This window comes from Phlebotomus papatasi, chromosome 2 (genome assembly GCF_024763615.1).
Source record: "Phlebotomus papatasi isolate M1 chromosome 2, Ppap_2.1, whole genome shotgun sequence".
NCBI lineage: Eukaryota > Metazoa > Arthropoda > Insecta > Diptera > Psychodidae > Phlebotomus > Phlebotomus papatasi.
Window position 1 is genome coordinate 79165913 of NC_077223.1, and position 22414 is coordinate 79188326.

At 33.2% G+C, this 22414-nt stretch overlaps 1 protein-coding gene across 3 annotated transcripts; it reads right to left on the reverse strand.

The window, feature by feature from the left end:
• Positions 1-10051: 10051 nt before the first annotated feature.
• LOC129804581 (probable peroxisomal acyl-coenzyme A oxidase 1) lies at positions 10052-22383 on the reverse strand. 3 transcript variants are annotated; one of them, XM_055852023.1, is made up of 7 exons: positions 22232-22383; positions 21885-22145; positions 16448-16900; positions 15980-16385; positions 10874-11389; positions 10553-10811; positions 10052-10495 (listed from the first exon to the last, which is right to left on the reverse strand). In XM_055852023.1, exons 2-7 carry the CDS (start codon positions 22030-22032, stop codon positions 10235-10237), a joined length of 2043 nt encoding a protein of 680 aa, XP_055707998.1. In that variant the 5' UTR covers positions 22033-22145; positions 22232-22383; the 3' UTR covers positions 10052-10234. The 3 variants fall into 3 exon arrangements, with proteins under 3 accessions (XP_055707998.1, XP_055707997.1, XP_055707996.1); XM_055852022.1 differs by having other exon boundaries at positions 21885-22148; XM_055852021.1 differs by having other exon boundaries at positions 10055-10495; positions 21885-22163.
• Positions 22384-22414: the final 31 nt, after the last annotated feature.

Consider the following 22414-nt stretch of genomic DNA (forward strand, 5'->3'; position numbering starts at 1 on the left):
TTGTGATGGATCAAAAAGAAAAATGATAAGGAGAGATGAGAGGAACAAACATAATGGGAAAAAAAAACAGATGGAACTCGTATGTAAATAAGAGTGAGCGAAATGGCTATATGGACCTGATTGAGTCTGACAGCCAAAACATAAAAAGAAGAGAGAAAAAAGAGATTCGAATTTAGACTTCATGAAATTTTCCTGTTCTAAAAAATGTGCTGGAGTCATAAAAGATTCAAAATTGATAAGTAATATACCAGGCCGATCAGGCACATATTTTAGATCAGAAAAATTTCATGTAATCAAAATTCACATTCTTTTCCTTCTCAAGCGTTTTGTTTGCCCATTCCCAAGAGTGTGAAAGAGTGAGATAAAGCATTGAGAAAGAAAAGGACACGAATTTTGATTTCTTGAAATTTTCCTGAATTAAAAGTACCGAAACCATAAATGAGAAAATTTGGTGAGTGAAAATAAAATCAATTTTGGTAAGTAAAAAATGCAATTATATTAAGTAAAAAAACAATCTATTTTGGTAAGTAATGAAAATGACTCATAAACCTTTTGGCACAGCTTTCAGATCAGGAAAATTGCATAAAGTCAAAATTCATATATCTTTTCTTAAAAGCTGTGTCTATTGTGTCTATTCTACTCGCTTTCACGATCTTCTCCTTCTCCTTTTGAATTTGAACATCACACCAAATTAAATTTAGTTCAACCCAATTTTGAAACTGGAAGAATGGGATAGATATATGCAAATCACTTGAAAAAAAAAGACGCAAATTTTGATTTCATGAAATTTTCCTGATCTGAAAGCTGTACCGGAGACCGGAGTCATAACTTCTTAATTTTCTGTTTGCCAATAATATTAACATTTCATTGCTAATCAATTTTCATTTTTTATTTTCCATTTTTATCAATTTTTAAAAGAGTAGGACTTAATTTTATGTAAATGTTCTTCCATTTTCTGAAAATGACCATTACGGCTGGAGCTTGAAAATGCTGAAAATTTCTCTGAACATATGTGGCAGGAAAAATTAAAATTAATGCACGAAAATACAAAAAAAAAACTGTGATGAGTTTTTAGATCTAAAATTTAGAATTTCAATTAAAATTTTTATCTCATCTGTGGTGAAGTGTAATCACTTGCGCACAACAAATTCTCAACAATATAATTGAAAAAAAAATCTGAAAAACACATAATATTTTCTATTTAAATAATTTTATATAAATTAGGAAATTGTGGCTATGTCAGTCAGCCCTAACCTGAAAATTTGTTATTTTATGAGTGAAAATCCAAAAACATTTTTTATTCTTGTATACAATTAAGCATTTTAAAGACAAATACTTACATAAAAATAAAATCAATTTAAAATAATTTTTTTATTTGAAGTTGTATTAATTCATAACCTTGAAAAATGTATGGAGTTTGTATTTCCGAGTTTTACACAGGTTCGATTGGAGGGAAAACCATGTTAAAACTCTTAAATTGAATCTTACGCTTTAAAAATATACATTAAAAGGAAACTGACGAGGGTTTTTTAATTAATACTTTTATAGAGGTTAGATCAAAGATAACCTCACAAAAACAAATCATATTTTGAAATTTAAAGAAAAATAAATCTAATAATTAATAGAATTGTGTGAGTCTCTTAGCAAAAACGAGAGAAAACTCACATTATTCGAAGGCATGAACGTTCAAAGGGAAAGTACTTTCCCCTAAATTAGTGATGAATTTTAAAACAGAGAAATCTTGTAGAAAAGTTCCAAAACTTTTTAAAAAATAGTGCTGATATTCATTGCTTGAAAAACTAATGAAAACAGTTTATTATCTAAAACGTTTAAAATCACTAAAATCGGATTAAAATGTAGGCATTTAGGTATGCCGATTTTTTTCTAGTAATATCTAGGGCTAAGCTAAGGACTTCTTTTGGTTTGTCAACAAGCTTAAACGCAATTTACAACAACAAAAGCTACCCAGCCAGATCTAAAATCTTCAAAATCGATGTGAAAATGGATAAAGGAGCAGAATTTCCTGAAATAAATAATTTTTTTGTTCAAAAAATCTCAGAAAAAAAATATTGATTCCTTGAGAAGTTCACTGAGAAAAAAACGGGGTTGCGATTAACTTTTTTTCCTCATAACTAACACTTTTTAGATGTAAAAATATATCAACATTTTTTAATGTTAATTTTACACCATTTTAAGGGTAAAATTAACATGAAAAGGGGTAACTTTAACCCCTAATACACCTAGAAAGGGTAATATTTACACCGATTCCGGATCAATACTGCAGGATAAAATAAACATTTTCGGAATGTTATTTTAACTTTTTCGGATTTCTCTCACTCAGTGTTCAAATTCATAAAGATTGAATGAAATTCGATTTTTGCGATTTTTTCGAAAAAATTCAGTCTTTGCTTTCGAAAAACAGGGGATAATCTTTCAAAAATCTCTTCAAATAACTTATTTTGCCCCCATCCCTTTCACTAGAATCCTGGTTACTCCCTTGCAATTTCAAAGTTTTTTTTTAAGTCAGCTCTTCTGCTTCCTACTCTGAGAGAAATCCGAAAAAGTTAAAATAACATTCCGGAAATGTTAATTTTACCCTGCATTATTGATCAGAAATCGGTGTAAATATTACCCTTTTTAGGTGTATTAGTGCTTGAAGTAACCCTTCTTCACGTTAATTTTACACTTAAAAAGGTGCAAAATTAACATAAAAAAATGTTGATATAGGGTAAATTAAGCTAATTCAAAACCTGCTCCAAATGGAAATTTTTTGCTACTCCAAATGGAAACGTCATTGTTTTCTTGATAAATATAGTGCTAAATTATTATATTTATATGTTTTCTATACCACAGTTCCATTATTTAGTTAAGTTTGCTCCAAATAAAGCGAAACTCCATTCATATTCACAAATTTTAATTTGATAATTTCTCAGAAAAATTAAGTGTACCTTTTCACCATTGAATTATTCATAGATCGACCATGTTTTCCAATAAAAAACACAATAAGGTGACTGTTGTTTATTCGTTTTGTTGAACATTTATGTCATATTTCTGGCTAATTTTAGTTAAATTAAATGCTAATCTTTATTGTTAACGATACGTGAAGTTTTCAAATGAAATAATTACATATTTCGTGAACAATAAGGGTTTTTCTAAAGTGTCTGCAAATGCTTCAATAGGAAACCCCGGAAATATGATTTTTTTTTGGAGAGATTTTCCTATTGTTTTAGATGGGTGTAATATGCAAACCTGAAGTAGAGGGTTAATATTATATTTGCTTATTGTTGTATTATTGTAACGCTCTAGATTTAGGCCGGACAATGTCCAAAGCCCGAGCGTCAACCTTAAGCACAGAATACACTTTTTAATGACTGTTCAATAATTGTAAAGAGGCAGTATTGTATCAGAAGTGAAGGTGTAAAGAATAAACGCCCTTAAGGAAAAGTCGAAGTGTTTTCACTGGCGCGTAGCAGGACATCTCATGGCGATCCTATGCCAGTCCTGAAGTGAAAAATAAAAGTAAAGTGAAAGTTAAAAGTTAAGTGAAAAAAAAAAGTGAGCTGAAGAAACCCAAAATGGGCTGTAAATGTAGCTGTCCCATCGAAGAAGGAAAATCCACTATCCTGCAAAGTGGATCAGGAAGTTCTGCAGCAGCAAGCGAGACAACTCAACAGAATCATCTCGAATCTTTCTCCTTGAAAGATGTTGTATTAATCACCACCGTGGCAGTGGCTGCAACTTTATTAATGCAAGTTGCATGGAACAAATATTCGAAGAGACAAGCAGCTAAGCGTCAGCAACAGCCAAGCGTAACTCTATAAAGATTCATCTCGTCGCATCGAAAGCAGTACAGCAACAACTAATACTACAGAATGTCTTCATCTTCCCGTCGAGCTTCAAGAAAACTAACCCAGATCATCGACTTATACAACAATTGCAGACTTCTAGTGCATCGAACTTCACATCGAGATTAGAACTTCAATCCGGCTTCATGACATCTCCAGTGCACGAGATCACACACCGACACCTGACCAGCAGTGGAAAAATCAGCTAAGTCTAGTTTAAGTAACCGAATGGAACGTTTAACTCAAATTTCGGCTGAAATTGAAAGAATTCTTAAAAATTTGAAAAAAGATGGCCCAAATCGGGTCCAATCAAGAAAATCTTTAGACGAAAAAATAGAAAGTAGTAAAAAATTATACAGTGAATGTCAAGAAATTTTAAACTCATTAAAAGGAACTAAAGTGTCTGAAAGCGTAGGCCGAACAATTAAAGAATTATTGAGTAAAATACAATCAGATTTTGAACAAACTAAAAAATTATTAGAAGCCAAAGTAGCTCTTTTAGAAAATCAACCAAAGGAGTTAGTAGAGAAAATTGAATCAGAATCTGAAGAAGAAGATAATGTACAATTTTTAGACACAAGTCAAGGAAATACAAAAATGTCAGAATTTAATTTGAGTACCGCAATTAAAATCATTCCTGAATTCACAGGAAATACAGAGAATTTATTGAATTTTATTGAATTGGTCAAGTTGGTTGGCGAAGGACTATCAGCTGCTGAACAGATAAAATTGACGAAATTCGTGTATTGCACAAGACTCACACAGGCAGTTAGAAACAAGCTATCATCGTTTGAGGAACCAAAAACCCTAAGTACTCTAATAAAGCTTCTAACAGATAATTTTAAAGTCACAAAGACCGCTCTTCAAATTCAATCGGAACTTAGTAGAGCGAAGCAATCGGGAAATATTGAAAATTTCGCGACTCACATAGAAAAACTCGTTGCAGAGCTTAACACAATTCAAATTTCTTCGCAAGGATCTGAGAATGCGGCGACAATTAGAGCTCTTAATGATCAAATAGGACTCATTGCGTTTCAAAAAGGTCTAAATTCCAATCTCAAAACTACAGTTCAAGCTTCCAGACCAAAAACTTTAGCTGAAGCAACAACCTTAGCTCTTGAAATCGAAGATCCAAATCCAAAAGAAGAGAAAATTTTCTACTCGAACAATAGAGGAAAAAATAACCGAAGAGGAAAATACAATTCTTTTAGAGGTAGACAAAACAATAATCGAGGCAATGCAAACGGTCAAAATTCAAATTCGAATTCTCACGGGAATTCACATGGAAATCATCGCGGGAATTCCAGGTGGAATTCAAGAGGACACTCCAGAGGTTCTCAAAATAACCGAAGATTTTCTCGCGGAAATAATAATTCACAAAGAGGTAATTCAAACCAAAGGTCAATTCAATTTGCTGAGAACAGTGAACAAAATACTGACCAGGCTCAAGCTACAGTTCAATATTTAAATCCAATTGCTGATTCAGATCAAGAATACTTTGAAACATTTCGCTACTAAGAGTAACATTTACAACATGAATGGCATGAATTTCGTACAAATAATTGCATATGGGAAAACGTATTATTTTTTGATTGACACTGGAGCAAGTGTGAGTGCGATCAAGAAAAGTAGTATTCAGAATGGAATGAAAGTATCCAAAAATGAGAAAATTAAAATAAATGGAATAGGTGGATCTGTTTTTTCGTGTGGATCAGTAGATATGAAATTTGAACTGAATGATGTATGGTTAGAACAAACGTTTGTTGTTATTGAAAATTTCATAAATGAAGCAGATGGAATTATCGGTACAGATTTTCTTGCAAGATATTCGGCTATAATTGATTTCGAAAAGTTAACATTATCAATTTGGCATAAAGAATCAAAAATAGTGGTACCACTGAATTCTAATAAATCAATTAATGTCCTAATTCCATCAAGATGTGAAATAATTAAGTACTTTAGAACGAATGCAAAGAGTGATTGTGTTGTCCTAGCAAATGAATTAAGTAACGGTGTATTTGTGGCTGGAGCAATAGTTCGACCAGAAAATGGAATGATTCCAGTGAAATTGCTGAATGTGAGGGATGAAAGTGTATGTTTACGAAATTATACGCCCGAAATACATGCCATCGAAAAATATGCAATTTGTGATTTTGGAAAGAAATACAACTCTGCAGAAAGAGTTTCGAAATTGAGCGAATTACTTGACCTGAATTATTTGAATGAAGAAGAGCATACCTCAATTAAAAACATTTGCAAAAAATATGCTGACATATTTTTTATTGAAGGCGATAAACTCACAGTGACCGATATTTACAAACAAAATATTGCTCTAAAACCTGATGCTCAACCAATATATGTTAAGCCATATCGATTGCCTCATGCTCAGAAAAGCGAAATCCATACGCAGGTTAAAAAGTTACTTGAGGATGGAATTGTTGAGGAAGCCAGATCAGCATGGTCCTCACCATTGTTGCTGGTTCCCAAAAAACCAGATAAAACCGGGAAAAAGCAATGGAGAGTCGTAATAGATTATCGACTTCTCAACAAAAGAATCGAAGATGACAAATTTCCCCTCCCCAACATTTCTGAAATTTTAGATTCATTGTCGGGATCCATTTATTTTAGCCATTTAGACTTATCACAGGGCTACTATCAGTTAGAATTGACCCCCGAAAGTAGACCCTGCACAGCATTTACAACGGATCAAGGCCAGTTCCAATTAACGAGACTTCCCATGGGTCTTAAAATAAGTCCCAGTGCATTTTCGCGGTTAATGACAATATCTATGGCAGGACTAAATTACGATTCTTGTCTAGTATATTTAGACGATTTAATAATTTTCGGAAGAAACTTAGAAACCCATAATCGAAATTTAATCAAAGTATTTCAACGTCTACGCGAAGTAAATTTAAAATTAAATCCCAAAAAATGCGAATTTTTGAAAAAACAAATTTTATACTTAGGCCATATAATTTCGGCAGAAGGGATTATGCCTGATCCGGCAAAGATTGATGCTATGAAAAAATACCCCGTTCCAAAAGACTCAAATGAAGTTAAGAGATTTACGGCTTTCGCAAATTATTATCGAAAGTATATTAAAGATTTTGCGAAAATAGCAGCTCCCTTAAATAACTTGACTAGGAAATTTGTTCAATTTGAGTGGACTCCCGAATGCCAATCAGCTTTCGAAAATCTTAAAAAACAATTAATAAGTCCCCCCATCCTTCAGTATCCAAATTTTTCAGAAAACAATCATTTCACTTTGCGTACAGATGCTTCCGGAATAGCTATAGGAGCAGTGCTTTCAAATGCTGATGATCGCCCCATAGCTTATTCCAGTAGATGCTTAAACAAAGCAGAACGGAATTATGAAACAATAGAAAAAGAGCTTTTGGCAATCGTATGGGCTGTAAAATATTTCAGACCGTATCTTTTCGGAAGGAAATTTACTATTTATACAGATCACCGTCCTCTGGTATATTTGTTTAGTCTCACAAATCCGTCAAGCAGATTAACTAAATTCCGTCTTTCTCTCGAAGAGTATGATTTCAATGTAATTTATGTAAAAGGCAAAGACAATGTGACTGCAGACGCGTTGTCGAGGATAGAATTGAAATCAGATGATTTAAAGAAGTTAAGAGAGAACATGAAAACTTCAAACATTTTAGTTACAACAAGAGCTCAGAAATTAAAACAACAAGAAAAAATAAATATAAATAATGAAACAGAGCAAAATACCGTGTTACATCCACCGATCGCTGAAATTTTAAAGAAACCGAAAGGAGCAGTAGAAATTCAGATAGTAAAGGCTATTAATTTTGACAAATTCAAAGGGAAAGAAGTTATAGAAAATACGTCCAAAACAGTTGTTTTTGATCCTTCTAAAAGTATAATATACTTTATATTCAATACTCAATCACTGTTCGCACGAGATGCAACATTGAGAGCATTGATAAAATTATGCGAGAAACAAAAAATAAAAGAAGTAGTACTACTAAAAGAACAAGGAAATGAAATAATTTCTCAGTTTATTGAATATATAAGACGTCAAAGCTCGCAAAATCTTCTGAAAGTGGGTCCACGTTTAATGATTATAAAAGGAGTACAGAAGATCGAAAAGGATGAAACAAAACAACTTATTTTAAATGATTTTCATATATTACCGAGCAGTGGCCATGCCGGAATAAATAGGATGTATAACAATATAAGAAAATATTACTTCTGGCCCAAATTAAAAACAGATATTCAAAATTTTGTCAAAAAATGTCCCAAATGTCAGGTTAATAAGCATTCTATACCGGTTAAAGAAAAACTTCAAATAACGACCACAGCGGATTCTGCCTTCCAAAAAATTTTTCTTGATTTGGTAGGTCCCTTAGAAAAAGATATCCATAATAATGTTTATATTCTCACAATACAATGCGAATTAACAAAGTTCGTAGAAGCATATGCTCTGAAAAATAAAGAAGCAAACTCTGTAGCTCAAGCGTTCGTTGAAAATTTTGTCCTTAGATATGGGATACCTAATGATATTGCTACAGATCGCGGAACAGAGTTCACAGCAAGCATTATGCAAGAAGCTTGTAAAGTCTTGAATATAAATCAAATGTTCTCCACAGCGTATCACCATCAGTCTATAGGTGCGCTAGAAAATTCACACAAAGTTTTAGGAGCTTATTTGAGATCTCAATCAATTGATCATCCTAACTCATGGAGTACATGGTTACCATTTTGGTGTTTTTCTTTTAACACTACAGTTCATACTGAAACAGGCTATTCACCGTTCGAATTGGTGTTTGGTAAGAAGTGTAGTTTACCATCCAATCTACAGAACAAAGTAGACCCCTTGTATAATTTTGATAATTATGCAACTGAATTACGGTATAGGTTGCAACGAGCTCAGAAAGAAGCAAAAGACAGTTTGATTTTGTCAAAGCTAAGAAGAAAAGAACAGTATGATAAACATGCTAGACCAATTACTTATAAAGAAAATGACTTAGTACTTATTAAGAATGTAACTGACAATAAACTAGACCCCTTATTCAAAGGTCCGTATAAGGTAATAAGAGAAAATTCATCTAATGTAATAATAGAGTTAAATGGTAAGGACTATGAATTACATAAGGATAGGACAAAACCTTACCACATTTAAAAGTAAATAAATAAATAAATAAATAAATAAATGGGTGATTCAAAAATAATAATAATAATAAATTTTAATTCAAATATTAAAGTTATGGTTAAATAAGTAAATAAATAATACAATAACACTTGATTGAATAAATTGATGATGACTTTGGCTATGTGAAGGATAATTCTTTAAAACTATTGCAACATGTTGTATGTAAATATATTAGATAATAGAAATAATATGGGAAAAATTAACAACAGAAGATTATACATAAACAATAGCAAAAAAAAAAAAAATTATTTCATTGTAAATTCAAAATTTTTTTTTCTCTAAGGGGAAGGTGTAATATGCAAACCTGAAGTAGAGGGTTAATATTATATTTGCTTATTGTTGTATTATTGTAACGCTCTAGATTTAGGCCGGACAATGTCCAAAGCCCGAGCGTCAACCTTAAGCACAGAATACACTTTTTAATGACTGTTCAATAATTGTAAAGAGGCAGTATTGTATCAGAAGTGAAGGTGTAAAGAATAAACGCCCTTAAGGAAAAGTCGAAGTGTTTTCACTGGCGCGTAGCAGGACATCTCATGGGAAAGGAAAAAAGACCAGGAATGAGAACAAATCCTGCACTCAAGAGCAACTCAACAAGGATTTGGAAGCCTTTCGTCGCGGTTTTACTTACACGGTGTGTCTCCAATTAGAAACTTTCTTTATCTCCATTTAAATTAATATGCTTCCAATAGAAGCATTTTACGCTCGCGTATTTTTCTTGTATTTAAGAAGTTTTCAAATTATATCTAAAGAATTTTCACTAAACAGTAACATTCTAGAAGAGTCAAGGAGCAAATTTATGTAATTCTCTTCATAAAAAATATGAACTTAATGAGTTGAATCTTCTGTAAAAGTTAAAGCGTCTGGAAATGGTTTTGAATTAGGACATTTACCCTATTTTTCCACCTAAAAAGTGTTAAAGTTATGAGGAAAAAGTGTTAATCGCACCCCCTTTTTTTCTCAGTGTAGATCTTGAAACCGCAAGAGACCTGTATCACCGCAGCAGAAAAAAGCAGTGGAATTATGAATAATTAAAAACGTATTTTTTCAAGCAAAGAATAAAATTTCTCTATTCAACGAATTGATATTCCGAGTACAAAATAATAAAATACTTCACCTAGTTAATACAACACGAATAAAATCTTTTTTTTTTCTAATAAAATCATAGCACCAAAATCACTGATAGAGTCCACAATGATCCCCTCTAGAGGTGAGACTTGAGGAAAGGCTTCAAATAGAGATGGAAGGATTTGTTCACTGGCTCTTGGTTCAGAGGACTCTTCATGGCTTCTGCATAAATCCTCTCGTAGACATTGCCATCATAGGCTCCCAAAGCCGATTGCAGAATATCATCTGGGATGTCAAAACCATCCACAATTCCCACAGCATTGGGACGAATTCGTGTTAGGAGAGTCTCCAGGGTTGCCTGAAGTTCTCGAAGATCCTTCTCAGTTATCTCAACAAACTGCAAAAGAATCAGTATTAGGAGAAAATCTACAGACTTCCCGGACTAAACACTAACTCTCAAAAGATCACCAAGGAAGCGTAGAGAAGCATCCACGGCATACAAGGTAACTAAATCTTGAATAACTTCCCCTAGAGCCGGAGGAACCTGTTTTACAAATTCCTGTACGGATTCGTAAGTTGCCTGAATGAGGAAGGCTCTTCCATGGGCATCTGCAGCTGACGCTAATTCAATAGAAGTCATATTGGTAGCATTCTCATGAGAAATGCCCTCCTTTTTCCTCCTCTCCACATTCTCAAAAGCCAGATTTACTTTCCTGGAAGCACAAATTTGTTCAAAATCCTTTCTGAAAAAGCGTTTCTGTAAAAAAATATCTACCCAGCAGCACAAGTCTGGAATGCACTAATGATTCCAGGAATACTTTTATCCCACTTGGGTCTAATCCCATTAACAGTGCTCTTGTAGTTATTTCCCAAATATGCCACAGTCGGTGCCAAACTGTCTCCAATTTTCGCTGAAACCCAGGCCTTCATCAGGAATCTTGCCGTCTGCAGCAGCAGAACGGTATTTTCACCCTCATAAGTGCAAGCTGCCGTTGTGAGTCCGTAAGTCGTCGGGAAGCTTGAGCAGGACATGTAGCCATGTCCTCCACACGCCAAACGACAAATCTCAACAGCAGCTGCAGCTTCAGACGTTGTGATGGCCTTCAAGCAACACGCCATCCCATGGAGTTCTGGTAGGCGATCCAAATCGCCCTTGTCCAGCTCCGATGTCACTTGATTGTACATGGTCCACAGGTAGTCAGCAGTCATCCTGAAGGCAATACTTTTGGCGATTTGGGGGAATAACTTGAGTTGTTGGGTAACATGATCAATGATCTGAGGTTCGCGTTCCCTAAAAATGGTCCAAGGTCAGCTTTGCCATATAATTTTTGGACATAAGAAATTATTTAAATTTATCCTCAAGCTTAAAGTTTCAGAAAATAAAAATGTTTTTTTTTTTATAAAATTTATTTATTTTGTAAATAAATAACGTTGATTCCAAAAAGAAAGAGGTGGCAAAGCGTTACAGCTTGGCGGAATACTCGAACTCGTGACAGACTCTATACCTAAAAAGTACTTTCGCATAATTTACCGTTTACCAGTTCACAACCGATGTATTGAACAAACTGAATCACTGAAAAGATCGCCCAAAACAGCTTTGGAATAATACAATTGATTTTCTGGTAAGAATTATTTACCAGTTAATTACCGATTCATAACCGATTGGAACCGAACGTGACCCATTGAGTGCCCCTGAAACAATTTATAAATCACTCAAAATATCCCCCAAAGTAATTAAAAAGCCTAGAGTATTAGAATTTATTTTCAGGAAAGAAATACTGATTGCGGTTAAGAACTGGTTCAGAACCGATTGGAACCGGTTCAGTCTTGTCAGCAATTACAAGACCTTTCCAACGAACTCAAATATGCCCCCACTATGTTAATAAATGCGTTTTTTAGAGCCTTTTTCACCTTTGACCTTGAAAAATCGTTATTAGGAATGATTCAACGTGATTTTAACCCATTCCTTACCATGGTATTATACATCATACGCAAATTGAGTGATTTTTGATGATTTATTTCTGGGCAATTTTTATCCGAATTGCTGTCGGGAATGGATTTTTAGTAACTTTAGTTCTTCAATTACTTGGGAAAAACAGTCCGACAGAGATGGAAATAAATTTTGTTATTATTTTCTTGCTTCGCGGAAGGTCATGCAAAATTTTTGCTCAAAATGGCGGACGGAAAATACGACATCCCGTCGAATTTGTTAAACTTGGCCTCTTTTCTCTTTCCTGATTTGAATTCTAGTTGCCAATTGGTGTTCTTGGATAGTTACTCTATCTAAAGCAATAGATTTTGTAATGAATTAATGCACAGAATTTAAATTCAGTGACCGTTAAGACGTGTGTTTGACAGAGGCTCCCCGGGCCCCCATATGAAATAAAAAAAAATTCTTTTCAAAAAATTCATCTACTAATCTGTAGGAAACTAATCCCAAAATATGAACATTCTATCTCAAGTATTTCTGGTACATTGACTGAATGGGTTAATATGTGGACGAAATGTCCCCCTAGGTAACTCCTAAAAGAAATCCAAACATTAAAAAAACACGACTCGTTTTCGAACAAGTATGATGACCTAAAGGGTATTCGAACTCGGGAGTCTTGCATCGTAAAGTGTCCTCTGTATTTTTTTTAATATACTGTTAGACCTCATTTAAAACTTTATTATTAAAGAATTTAAAAAAGAAATCTAGAAATTAGTACCAAAAGTTTTAAAATCATTACAAAAAGAATTATTACCTTTTTGGAAGTTTCCCACGAATATTTTATAGATTGTTTTTTTGTGCTCTGTTTACTTAGCAAAAATATTGAGTATTTACGTACATATTTCTAGAATTGTAATTTATGATGATTTTTTGGAAAAATTCCGCATATATAAAAAAATCACTCAATCCGAGCGATTTAGTATCTCCTGTTTTATTCAAAATTCTTATTAAAGAATTTAAATTTAAAAAAAGTGATAAAGAAAAGAAATTTGCATTTATAATTTAACAGTCTCATCAATCTATTAAAATTCGAAATTTATTCTTAACTTTATATGTATGTAAATAAATACAATTTAAGATTGTGATATTAAATATGTATCTTACGAAATGTAACTACATTTTTTTAAATAATTTTTTTAAGGAATCATGCTCCATAAAACATATCACCCTTTTTATATTCAACTTTAAGTTATTTCTTATGTTTTATAGATTAAAAAGAAATATGTTCATTATTACAGGCAATATTATGATAGTTCCTAAAATAAAACACAGCCACAAAATACGTTTTGGACGAGACTTAAATATAGATATTACTTTTATTAAAGATTTTTTCGAGACAATTTCTCTAGTTTGGAAAATTTATGGAGATTAATTAATGATTTCAATACGTTTTCTAAATGGCAACTTTTTCTGAAAATAAACAACAATGTTTTCTTTGCATATACTTAAGTAAGGTTAATGCAAGAAACACAAAAAACAAAGATTTTTGGATGTTCGAATTTCGCGAATACTTTCTGATATTCTCATATTTGCAGATATTTCCTTGGGATTCTCAGATGTTCGAATACTTTATTAAGATTCTTGTTTCCTTGATTACTTTCTTGAGAATATCACAATCACGCATATTTTTTTTAGATAAATGGGATCTACGAATAATTTCTTAAAATTCGACAATACTTTCCTGGGGGTCCTTAGATTCAGCAAGTATTTTTCTAGGATATCTAAGTTAGGATTCTAAAATCGCGAATACATTTTTAGGATTCTCAGATTCTCCAATGATTTATTAAGATTCTAGGAGGATTCGCTGTTACTTCCTTTCTTTAGACTCTCGATTTCGCGAATACTACATTCTTGGGATTCCCAAATTCGAGAATACTGTCTTAGGATTCTCGAATCGAAAATTTCTTCTTAGGATTCTTATAATCTTCAATAATACATTAAAATCCTTGGAGGATTCGTGATTACTTTCTTGGGATTTTCATATTCGAAAATGCGGTTTTAGGATTCTCAGATTCTCCAATACTTTACAATGATTCTAGGATTCGAGAATACTGTCTTGAGACTGTCAAATTCGCAAACACTTTCTTGGAATTCTTAAATTTCAGAATATTTAATTGAGATTCTCTAAACTTTTTTGAGATTCTTAAATTCTCCAATAATATTTTAACGTTCCAAAATTCTCGATTACTTTTTTTGGCAATCTCGAATTCGCGAATATATTAACGATATTCTCAAATTGGAGGATACTATCTGGGATTCTCAGATTCGCAAATACTTTCTTAGGATGTGCAGATTCGCGAATACTTTCTTGGAATTCTCAAATTTGAGAATATTTTATTGAAATTCTCGAAACTTTTTTGGGATTCCTAAAGTGTCCAATAATATTTTAAAATTTCAAGTATCTCGATTACATTTTTGGAAATCTTGAATTCGAGAATATTTTTACGTTATTCTCAAATTCGCGGATACTTTCTGGGATTCTCAGATTTACGAATACTTTCTTAGAATATTCAGATTCGCGAATATTTTCTTGAGACTCTCAAATTCGCGAATACTTTCTTGGAATTCTCAAATTCGAGAATATTTTATTGAGATTCTCGAAACCTTTTTGGGATTCTTAAATTCTGCAATAATATTTTAACATTCCAAGATTCTCGATTACTCTTCTTTGGCAATCTTGAATTCGAGAATATATTAACGATATTCTCAAATTGGAGGATAATATCTGGGACTCTCAGATTCGCGAATACTTTTTTGGGAATCTTAGAGTCACGAATATTTTCTTAGGATGTTCAGATTTGCGAATACTTTCTTGGAATTTTCAAATTCGAGAATATTTGATTGAGATTCTCAGATTCATGATACTTTTTTTTATTATCACATTTGCGGACACTTTCTGGGATTCTCAGATTCGCGAATATTTTCTTGAGACTCTCAAATTCGCGAATACGTTCTTGGAATTCTCAAATTTGAGAATATTTGATTGAGATTCTCAAAACTTTTTTGGGATTCTTAAATGCTCCAATAATATTTTCACGTTCCAAGATTCTCGATTACTTTTTTTGGCAATCTTGAATTCGAGAATATTATAACGGTATTCTCAAATTCGCGGATACTTTCTGAGATTCTCAGATTTGCTAATACTTTCTTGGAATATTCAGATTCGCGAATACTATCCTGGGGATTCTCACGTTTGCGGATGCTTTCTAGGATTCTCTCAGATTCGCGAATACTTTCTTAGGATATTCAGATTCGCCGATATTTTCTTGAGACTAATATTTTCGAATTCTCAAATTCGAGAATATTTGATTGAGATTCTCGAAACGTTTTTGAGATTCTTAAATTCTCCAATAATATTTTAATATTCCAAGATTCTCGATTTACTTTTTTGGCAATCTTGTATTCGCGAATACTTCTCGGGATTTTCAAATTCGCGAATACTTTCTTGGGAGTCTCAGATTTGCGAATAATTTCACAAATATTTCTTCAGGATTCGTGAATGATTAACCGAGTAAATAGCAAGGAATTATCCAGATTAGTCACCTCTTGAATTGATTAACCTGAAGCAATTTTAGTATTTTTTGTTATCTTAAGCCCACTATTTATTAAAATTTGCCCACTGTCGCTTCAGAGCCTTCAACATCGTCATATTTCTTATTGAAGTATTTTGCATACATTGAGATTTGAACAATGTAGTTTTATTGCTGCTTTACTACTACCTATTGAATTTTATGAATTGGAGGAATTGTGTGAAAAGATCGTGTGAAATTATTACGACAAGCTAATTGTCGTGCATTTAATTGCACTTCCATACAACATTGATTTTTTTTACTCTGAGCACCAGCAGATTTTCCTTTAAAGTTCTAAAACAAAAAAAAGTAGTAAACTTACCCAGGATTGATAGGACTTTGTCGCCTTACGGCTGAGTATCTTACGGCAATTGTGACGGCTTTTGAGAGATAATTGGCCATATCTCTGACAATTACAACCCTCACAAACATCATTGTGCCATAGGTCAGAACAGAGGAAGGTGCCTTGATGAACGTACCATCTTTCTCTACTTGGGCATTCTTCATTAACATATTTTTGCGTGGAATCCGGACATTATCGAAGCCCAAAAAGCCATTGTTAACTGTATTCATGCCAAGCTTAGCACCAATTTCTCCAACTTTTATTCCTGGCATCGGCATATGAGTCTCCTCGTCACGAAGTTGAACGATGAAGGGAAAAATCCCTTGGTTCTGACCCTTTGTATAGAGCTGAGCCACAACCACAGCATAATTAGCCGTGTGAGCCACTTCGAAAGCAATGAGAAATTAATTTAATAATCCTATAAAGATTCTATCATAGAATTCTTACATCCTCCTGGCCACCATTTGAAGGACGTCAATGTTGGACTATTGAGGACAAATTCCTCAGTTTTGGGATCATAAGTTGCCGTAGTTTCCAATCCACGGATAAAAGTTCCATGTCCCAATTCCGTTTGAGCATAAGTCCCAATAATATTGCAAGCCCATGCTCTTCCCATCCATTCAGCCTGTTGATCAGGTGTTCCCTGACCCATGAGTGTTGGCAAAAACATCACGTAGTGCAGACTAAAAGGATTCCCATCGGGAGTTAATCCTGAACCCAACATTCCACTCAATAAAGCCATATAGTTATCAATTCCATCTTTTCCCAATGATCTCAATTCCCGAATCTTCTTGAAGCCAATCGTGGACTTTCTCACGGCTTCTTCATACTTTTCCTTGTGCGATAAATACTCAAGCGGCACGGCGGACTTTAATTCTGGATCATTGAGGAAAAAATCCTCTGCAAAAAAATTGATTATTTATCTCTGGATTCTTGTTGGAATTATCAGAGAGATAAGGAAATATAGATGATTTAATACAGCTTGAGATTAGACGACACAGCACTGCTTCGTGATATGAATGAGGAATTCATATAAGGGTATTAAAAAATGCTTGATATCTTGCTGTGAATTTCCATTTGATTTTTACTTTTTTTGAGTGAAAATAAATAAAGGGATACGTGATAAAATCAACGAGAATGTCTTATTTTTTGAGTATATGGAAAATTCTTTTTCCACTGAATACAGCTTAACTAAAGATCGAATCCAGGGCATCACAATCACAGAGCTACAGCTTAATTTATTAACTTACTCAGGTATCTCTGTAAGTTAATGGACAAGATAGATACAAGGATAGATACTCTTTTCTAAGTTGTTTGGATTCATAAAGTAATTTTTACTATCATTATATATATATAATATAATATAATATATAATATAATATAATATATAATATATAATATAAAATAATATAATATAATATAATATATATATAATAAAATATAATCGTCGTTTGTATATTTTTGTATGGTTATATTTTTTTAGGCCCCGCCCATGAAGTTGTTTCATGAAGATGCCCATTTGTGTTATTTCTATTTTTTCAGATGGTTCACTGTGAAGTTTAGCGAAATACGATGACGCTAGAATAAGTCATTTCTACCATTTTACTATGACTAGTGCGAATAAAAAAATCTCTTTAAGAATAATAAGCCACGCCCCTTTTAATTTTCGTTACTTAAAAGCAATTTAAATTGCCCTAATTGACGATTTTCTGTACATAAATATAGAGGGCAGTGCAGTATTTTTCAATTGGCCCAGCTTTAAAATTCGGCTTTTTCTCCTATTTTTAAATGCAACTGGATCTTATCGTGATATAATTTAGCTCCACAACCAATTGTGTAGATGAATTGTATGACGATAAAGCTTAGTTCCATATAAATATGGATGAAAAAAACCCAATTTTAAAGCTACCTAAGAGGTCGTATTTTGGTAAAATTTTGGAAATTTGAAGTTTCGAGTTTTTTGGGGTCACGCTGTTTGTCCATCTGTTCGTCAAGCTGTCGCCAATTCTAGAGGCTAAACGGTTAGAGATAGAGACTTAGGATCTTCAAGGAGCCTTCTTTCATTAATTCGACCCTGGGGCTATAAACATGCTTCTCATTTTCCCCCAACCCTGCCTTTTCTATACAAAACCATGTTTTGGGATTTCTCGAAAACGCGTCGTGTGATTTCTTTCGTTTTTCGATATGTTTTTGACGTTGTCCAGGCGTACATTTGGACTCTATACGAAATTTCCGCTGAATAATTCCTAGTAACTTGTTTTTCAACATCAAAGGTAAAAAAGACTCAAGAGAGCGTATTTCTCATCCGATTGGCATCATGTTTAGGCTCGTTGGAATGGTCTTGGAATTCCTGACAAGACTGGTATTAAATAATAAACTGATTCATAATCGATAACTAATTTTTATCCGAGATTCAACTATATTACTACTAAGTGTGTAGTGTGTACTATATGTGTTTTGGGCAATGTTTTGAGTGCTTAAAACTTGAAAGTTTTTTGGTAGTTCAAATCGATTGAGGAGCGGTAAACAGTAATATATACAGTAAACTATCGCTAATTCGGCTCTTTTAAAAAATCGTTGCATTTCAAAAAGTTTGTGGCCCGAATTTCCTAATTGCCCGAATTTGACAGACTACTATAAAGCAAAAATACTTTTAAGGTCATAGCGTCTAAGTCACGAGTTCGAGCAATTCACAAAGCCTGGGATAGCTTTGCTACCATTTTTTACAATAAAAACAATTTAGGTCAAATAAGTAGAGAGATGTGTGAAATTTGAAAAAAAAATGCATTTAAGCAATTTGAATATGTAGTACAAACATGTTACTAAATATTTTAAGAAGATTGGTCATTTCGCGAAATTTAAGGGAAATTTCAGGGAAACCCCTTTAAATAAATAAATGGGCGGGGTTTCTAAGTAGAATAGGCCTAATTATCAAGTTCTCTGACATTTAAAAAATACCCTAATCAGACAGATTTTGGGATTATGAGAAAATAATGACAAATTAAAGAATGACAAATACAATTTATAACAATATCGTTTTCTTGTGAATGGGCGTGGAGTCTTAGTAGGTGTGGTTTCTATAGAAAAAAAATTGTCCCTCGGAAATTTGTTTTTTATTTAAATTTTTTTTCGGTTATAGATAAAAATAATAATAAAATGGTCCTCGATCTGTGAAAACAATTTTCAAAACTATTATTTTCTGTCTGTTAAAACGTTTACTTCTACAGTAGACTCTCGCTCAATCGGCTCTTTTTCAATTGGGCGAAGAATTTTGTTGACAATTTTCACGTTTGATTTTGAAGCAAATTTGTTCAAATTCGCTATAGTTCCTCTTGTTTTATCAAGATTCTTTATAATTGAGGAGCTCAGAGCAAAAAAACGCTATTTTAATAGGGAAACGCATACGACTTAGAGTTTTTTACTCTGAGCGCCTCAATTGAACATTTTTTGTGGAATTTGCAATGACTTTGATGCCCGAATCTCTCGATAATTTGGGTGACATTTTGCCCCATATGCCCGATTGAAAGAGAGCCTACTGTAAGAAGCAAGAAAGCACATCATACTGTGAATTTAATGCACCGGTAATTTTTTTTGAATTTCCTCTTAAGAAAAAATAATTTACGTTTCAGATTTGAAGGCGATTTCGAGACTACTTTCAGGATAATTGCAATACCAGTTTAATCTCTTAATTAAAGTAGGGTAGATCAAAAAATTTATTTCCATTTAGTTTAAGTATTTCTAGTGTTTTTGTGGGGGGGGGGTCTTTTTTAATGGGAGTGTCTCTGTTGGTTTTAATTACGATTTCAACAGTGCAGTGGTTTACTTTAAAATTGTTTAATATAAAGTTGTTGAATTTCAAGTTGTTGAATTCGGAGTTGTTGAATTTGGAGTTGTTGAATATAAAAATTGTTGAATTTTCATTTCGTTTTTTTTTTAGTTTTTTTTACCTTTTTAGACATTTGAAATGTTGGAAAGGTTTTTTCTGTACTCGGGACGGGATCCTCCCTAATGCGAGATAATTACATCTGATGCTCGGATCTTCACGATATACTTATTATGCATATAAATATTTGATGTTCTATCTATATGACTTGCCCAATGAAAAGCATCTCGACTGAAGTATAAGTCTTAATTAGAAATTCAACAATTTTTACACAACTTTTGCTTAAAAATTCAACAAATTTGGTTGAAATACATAAATTACAGTGTGAAATAGTGCGAAAAATTATGATCAAACTATAATAGTGTTAATTTTTGATCATGTGACAAAAAATACCATAAAGTTGTGTATTTTTCACACTATAATACCATGAAAAACTATAATCATACTATAATAGTGTTAATTTTTAGAATTTTTCAACAGTTTTAAATTACAAAACATTGTCGAAAATTTTTTATGACTATAATAGTGAGAAATTTTACACAGATCGCAATTAAATAAATTAATTTATCCGATTTCACACTATTATAGTGTTAAAATTTTACACATTTTCAAATTAAACAACATTGTTGAAAATTTTTCAACTATAATAGTGTTAATTTTCAATCAGGAGACAATAAATTACCAAACTATTGTGCATTTTTAAGCATTTTTAAAATAAACAACTAAAATGGCCGATTTTGCACTATTGTAGTAGTAAAATTTTACACATTTTTTTACTGTGTGGGTACTTTGATTTAACTGAATGAAAACTTTGATTTACCAAATGTATAATGTGCATTACATTTTATTTAATTGTTTATTTTATTTATTTATTTATTTGTTATTATTATTTTAATTTTTTGTATGTTTAATTTGAGTATGAAGCGTATGGAGTATACGTGACCACAGACCACCCGATCAACACGTTGGAGCGGTCTGTTTTGGTTGTATTAAATGTCAAACTTTAACTTAAGATCTAGGAGATTTATAAATTCTTTTTGAAATTTATAATTTATAAACTCTTACTGAAAAAGAAAATTTGTCACCGTGTGCGGCGGACTGCACACACCGGCACCGCCCCTTTTAGCTACGCTATTGTATTGAGGCTGGCTTCAAATGTCTTATTGTAGGCCCTAATATGTGTCAGACTACAGGATGTCCAGGAGGCTACCTCATACGAAACCGGAAGGAGTGCATTCGAGAGGACGTCCTCGGAGATGGCAAGATAAAGTGGACGAGGTAAAGAGACGTAGCGCCATCTGAGATAATCCATGGAAAGGGGCGTGGCCTAATTTTTTGAGGAAACCTTATTCAGAAAATGCCCTTTTTTACGAATAATTTTTGATTTTTTAGCTGTGAATCTTTAGAGTTTTAGCTTCAGCGAAATATGTTTTGTCATTCAAGAGTCTTGAATTAGTTAACATAAAAAATAAATTCTAGTTCAACGGGTTCGCGAATATTTTTTTTCGAGAGCTCTTGTTGAGTTCTCTAATCTGTTAAACTGGTCAGTAGCTTTGCCTCGCTTTGTGACTAAAGTTTTATCAACCTGAGCTTTGTAACCCCTTTTCTTGATGTTGTTCTGCTCTGAACAACAAGCAATTATCTGGCAAATTCATCATAATTGTGAAAACTTTGCCCCGATAATAGCCCACTTATCGCGTATTTTCCCTCAAATTGGAACACTAAAATCTCTACCCTAAAAGTAACTTTGTCCTCATCCAACAGTTCTCAAGTACCCATTGACTCCAGGGATCAAAGTCAACACCGTTTGGATTGATAGAATCACGAAGAATCCGTAGAATTAATTACATTGCGATTTTTTTTGTGGGAATTAACAAGTATTCTCATGTGTCTTGTACTTTGGAACTCAGATACGTGTTCACACTTCATGACTCGTCGACTTTCACTCTTGCTTTGCCCTATTGCACCATAAATTTTGCCTTGGGAATTGCTTTAGCTTACCTCTCCAGCGCTTCTCTGCCAGTTTTTCCTTGCCACCGTGCCAGAATTCTGCGAAATCCTCCACGAGAAATGTACACTTCTTCCTCTCATTCTCGAGATCGGGATTAACTTTGTTCCCACTGGGACTGATGTTGCTGGACGTCGTCATTGTCTGGGCGTTAGCAATTGACTGTCTCACTACTCATGCACCCGCAGAGTCCGTCTGACCACGGCAAATACACTCGCATCCACTCGAAAATACGCAATTTTTGATTATCTCGTCTGCTGAAAAAAACAGACCTAAAATAATCATGGAATACACGATTAAGTTTTCCGCTTTGTTCTGTACAAATAAAACAGAGATTTACCATTTGCACTACATCCCAAGGTTCACCAGTGATTGGTCTATCAATAGAGCACTTGTAAATTGTTGATAATTCTCGAGAAATAGGTGAAAAGTTTATTTAACTGATGCGCACGCAAAACTTTTTTTTATGTTTTCAAGATTGTTTTGGGAATAATCTCACAGAGGGCGGTGCAATCGGTCGGAA